Source organism: Pundamilia nyererei, unplaced genomic scaffold (assembly GCF_000239375.1).
Source record: "Pundamilia nyererei isolate P.nyererei 1_Seehausen unplaced genomic scaffold, PunNye1.0 scaffold00101, whole genome shotgun sequence".
Classification (NCBI taxonomy): Eukaryota; Metazoa; Chordata; class Actinopteri; order Cichliformes; family Cichlidae; genus Pundamilia; species Pundamilia nyererei.
In genome coordinates, this window is record NW_005187502.1 from 1,569,359 (window position 1) to 1,574,452 (window position 5,094).

Genomic DNA, 5,094 nt, shown 5'->3' on the forward strand with positions numbered 1-5,094 from the left:
CTTATGTTTAGTGTCCATTTCATGTAATTTATACATAGAATTTATTCATATAATTTATCTTAATATCTTAATTTTTCTCATTCTCTTCTTTTTTTAATAGTACTTTCCTTTTTAAAATACTTTATATTTTTTGCCTTATTTTGAAAAGAGCCACCGGATGCTTTGTTGTACGTCCTATCACTAACTTCTTTCTCGGTAGGCTGGCCAATCAGATTAGAGGAGGCGGAGCTCTGACTGACCACAGCTATTTCTGCTCGATCGTGCCTGTCCCTTGTAGTCTTTGGCACAGCGGAGTTGTCCGTGTTTAGTGTTTGTTTCTCAGTCGTGGAATACAAAAGTGATGCTTCGACGTGACCGGCTGCAGAGCGAGACAGATGAAGACCAGCACTGACAACTTTATGACTCGGTTTCACTCTGTTCAACGGAGTATATATCTTTTCTTTTGTTTCTGGGCTTGAAGAAGAGGCTGCTGTATTTTGTGCGCTCCGGTAACAAATTCGCGAGGGTCTCGGTGGCTCCATGCGGGAGAGGAGACATTTTGGGGTGTTTTTTTCCCCCTTTTTCTTTGGTGTTCCAGTCAGGATCGTGAGCTACCGCGTTCCGACCCCACGAAGGCTTCATTTTTCGCCATAGCTTCATGTAAATCTTTTTTTTCTCGCGCTGCTTTCTGCCCAGCGGACTCTTCTGCTGCTGCTACTGGATATATGAGGACTCTTCTTGTGCAGTAATTTGGTGTAAATGGATCGCCAGTCCAGTTTCATTTCCATTTGGCTACAATTGGAACTCTGTGCCATGGCCGTTCTTCTGACCAAAGGTACGTGTGGACTTTGATGCGTGTTTGTTGGCTTCTTCAAAAGAGGATATACAGTGTTTTGAAGCGATAAAAACGAGGCTGAACTTAACCCTCAGTCGACGGCTCCAGGCTTCTGCGGGGCAGCTTACGCTCGCGCCAGTGTTTGCGGGGAAAACCCGTCATAATTAGCAAGAAAATGATTTAACATTTGGTCATAAAGTCGTACTTTACCAATGAGGGGAACCATAAACGCGTTTGTTTATTACTGGGTTTTTTTTCGTAATAAACATATTATTCTTCCAGTCGTCTTCAGATTTCAGTTAATTTTATTCAGTCATACCTCCCCTTTAAAAAAAACCCAGCGGAAACAACAATAACTACCTCTGCCCTCATTATTATTCTTTTTTTTCCTGAAGGCATGACATACCTTTTTTCAGTTAAAACCTAATTTTTAATAAGACCTAACCTCTATGCACTCTTATTAATATAATAGTAATACACTGTGATTAATCCTCAAGTGTGTAATACAGTTCTTAGCTGCTAGGCTACACTTAATAACTCCACTAATGTTGTAGCTGCCATTCATACGAGACTTAGCAGGGCTAGAAAAGCTTCAGTACTCCCCCCGCCACCACCCCCTCAGTCCACAAAGGGCCTCTCCTTTCTAATGAAATATTCTCCAAATGACCTGCCTGGGCCCCACCGCTCCAATCATTCACAGGGAAAACACTGATCTGATGAATGTGTTCCTGCGCTGCTAAGTTGGTGCAGTCACCGACTTTCGGGCTTTTTAGCTCTCTCATTCCAGGTTTTGTTCCTGAGTCCAGCACATAAAAGCTTAAGGGAAGTCTTTATATGTGGAGCTCTGATAATTTTCCTCAAAATAAAGCAGTCACGGAGTATGTGAAATGACATTTACATTGGTCGTCCTGCAGTGGTCCTTATACTTATAATAATAACAGTAACAGAGGGCATCAAAGGCAAACTAAGTTGATAAATATGTGTTTCAGTGGTTCTGTTTTGTTCGGGCAGATCCTTGGCCCAGATTTCTGTTTTGAGAAAGGAGCCCTGGATGAAGTAATGAGTGGGCCCGTGTAAGAGCAGGTTGCCTTAATGATAAGGTTGCTGGAGGCTCCTTAGATGGGACCTCAGAGCTCCCGCACCCAACCACCACACCCATACCAATACCCCCAGGCAATTTTGCATGCAAACTTTGGATGGGGGAGAAAGTTTGCAGGTAAAAAAGAAAAAGAACCATTTAAACGGGATGCTCTTAAATGAAGGTGTGACAGGTGAACAGGTAAAAAAAAATCCCGTGATCTCTTCAAAAGTTACCAGGTTGTTTAATGCAGGGCTTAACAGATACTTTTAGAGCAGTACTTCAAAATAAAAGCAGGGTATACCACTATGGGAAAAGTTGAACTACAGTTGGTGTAAAATAGAAGCCAGCATGAGTTTGATAAAAACACGGAGAAAATCAGCTGCAAACTATACGAGTTTTATATTCACATGGTTGGACGTTAAAGACAAAATAGCCATGGTGACTCTGAAACCTTGAGCGGATTAATGTCAGCACAGGTTCCCCTAACGCTGCCTTTTTCCCCACTTTTAGGAGAAATTAGGTGCTACTGTGATGCGCCGCACTGTGTGGCCACCGGATACATGTGCAAATCAGAGCTGAACGCCTGCTTCACCAAGGTGCTGGACCCGCTCAACGCCAACTCTCCACTCACCCATGGGTGTTTAGACCCCATTGCCAATGCTGCGGACGTCTGCAGCAGCCAAAGGGCCTTGGATGCTCTCAGCAGGGCGGCAACACTGGAGTGCTGCCATGATGACATGTGCAACTACAGGGGCCTACATGACCTGGCGCACACCAGAGACTCGACAGGTAAGTAAAACAGGGTAGCGGAGCTGAGCTACTGGCTGTCGGGATGTTTGTTTTTAGACTGTAGCTACGTTTTTAGAAACGATGGCACTCTGTGGAGGGATTTTACGAGTCCTCTTCAGCAAATACTCCCATGTTTTCCTCCATCTAGTTCCAGGAGCAATACATTGAGCTTTAATGTTCTTTAAACACTTGATGTTTATGGATATTCAGACCACCCTTGCCCCCTTCTGCCCCCCCACCCCAAGCTTAATAGAACTTTGGTTTGACTTTTAATGGGTTCCAGCTCTGTGCCTGGGAAGGCAGGGAGCAGCCCGTTTACCTTTAAGCACTTGGAAAGAGATCAGATATAATCTTTTTCTTTTTTTTCTTTTTTTATTATGTGTGCACCATGTAATTTTCCCACTGAGCTGGAATGTGCCTCATAGAATGAATATGCATGTTGGGCAGAAACATCAGCTTATAGAGTCATGAAAAGGTGCACGAAAAGTCAGAGAGGAAGGACGGCAGCTCTCCTGTGTGAACCCGAGCACAGCAGACTATAGTTTATTAGCTCAAATTAATTTCTGGCTCTCAGTTCGGGACAAGGTGACTCATTTGTTTTTGCCCCTGCTGGCCTTTCTGACTTGTGCGTTCGCGTCTGTCTGTCTGTCTGTCTTATTTTCCCTCTTTGCGGTTACTTTACTGGCATGACTGGCGAGTAGAGCAGCTCCTTCTCATTAAGCTCCAAACAGCAGTTCAAACATAATCACTTGCTTTAAGACCAGGCTCTATGGAGCAGTGGAAACCATATGAGCATGCATTTAACCAGATTTTTTATTTTAATTTTTTTCCATGCGTGTGTGCAGATGGCCGCTACCAGCCAGACAGCAACAACAGGAACCTGGTGACCCGGGTTCAGGAGCTGACCTCAGCCAAAGAAGTGTGGTTCCGTGCGGCTGTGATCGCTGTGCCGATCGCTGGCGGCCTCATCCTGGTCCTGCTCATCATGCTGGCGTTACGGATGCTGCGCAGCGAGAACAAGCGGCTGCAGGACCAGCGGCAGCAGATGCTGTCGCGGCTCCATTACAGCTTCCACGGCCACCACACCAAGAAGGGACACGTGGCCAAGCTGGACCTGGAGTGCATGGTACCTGTGACGGGCCACGAGAACTGCTGTCTGACCTGCGACAAGATGAGGCAGGCTGACCTAGGCAACGACAAGATCCTGTCTCTGGTGCACTGGGGGATGTACAGTGGCCACGGCAAGCTGGAGTTTGTATGACCAGTTCCTGCTGGGAACTGAATGACTGACACCTCCAAGAAACAGCCAGGACTGCCTCTCAATTGTTGGCTTTGGCTCTTTTGTACTTTAAAAAGACATTCCCACATTTTTTGTCCTTTGGGTTGTTTTTCAATTAGTTTTTTTTTTAAACATCAGCGAAAAAATACGAGACTGATCTCATGCCTTGTGGTTTTTGCTAGAGGAGCACTTTACTTGAAAATGAAAGGCGAAGCAACGAGGAGCTGTATTTAAACTTGAGAGGGCAGGGCTGAGGTAGAGTGAGAGCTCTGTCACCGCTCCCGAGGATCCTGGACTGTTTTATTTTTACACTGAGCGCTGAAGGATTCCAAATCTGTCTTATTTGCACATTTGTAAAAAACAACAACAACAGCAACAAAACAAACATCATTGCTTAAGACAACAACTCAACACTGACACCAGGGTACAAAATAAAATGACTTGTGTGAGGAGTAAAAAAAAAATAAAATAAAAAAAATCAGTGTTTGGCTGTAGGTGTGCGCACTCCTCTGTGTATGTTTCATGATTCAAGCTTAATGTAAAGATTCTAAATATATATATTTTTGTCTGATAAAACTGACCGGCGTGTGTCTTATTCTGGGTGAATGTCCAACATCTCTCTCTGTGATCAGACTATAAGCTTGATTGAGTGTGAAAGAAGAACTTCCATTAAAAGTGACTTTTTATTTATTTGCCGATTCACGCTTCTGTTTTTGCTACAGCTTTGAAATGTACCATCCGTGAACTTACAGACACACTGCTGGGGCTGTTGTGAAGTTTTTAGTGACTATCAGATCTTGTTAAAAGCACGCGCTAGGGTGGCCTTTATGCTGTGTGTGTGTGCGTGTGTGTATCTAATGGAGCTAACAGTAAAGTCTTGTTTTACCATAGAGATGCTATCTATCTCAGTTATTCCTGAACCCTCAGCAGAGGTCAGGTTTTCAGCTTCATATAACTCCCTCCTCATGGGCTACACTTCACACAGGAAGTAGTAAAGCTGTTTCTTTTCTATACTCCACTCTAAATGCCAGTAAGAGTCACCCAAGTTCCCCCGTCTGTGTTCAGCAGAGTATCAGTGAGGAGGGATTGCAATATTGAAGCACAAACTCACTCCTACACGTTTAGTCCTGC

General features: G+C 44.3%; 1 protein-coding gene across 1 annotated transcript; it reads left to right on the forward strand.

Annotated features, from left to right (window-relative positions):
- The first annotated feature begins 258 nt into the window (after nt 1-258).
- bambia (BMP and activin membrane-bound inhibitor (Xenopus laevis) homolog a) lies at nt 259-4,851 on the forward strand. Its single transcript, XM_005740574.1, has 3 exons — nt 259-814; nt 2,406-2,684; nt 3,530-4,851. Exons 1-3 carry the CDS (start codon nt 739-741, stop codon nt 3,943-3,945), a joined length of 771 nt encoding a protein of 256 aa, XP_005740631.1. The 5' UTR covers nt 259-738; the 3' UTR covers nt 3,946-4,851.
- The last annotated feature ends 243 nt before the right edge of the window (nt 4,852-5,094 follow it).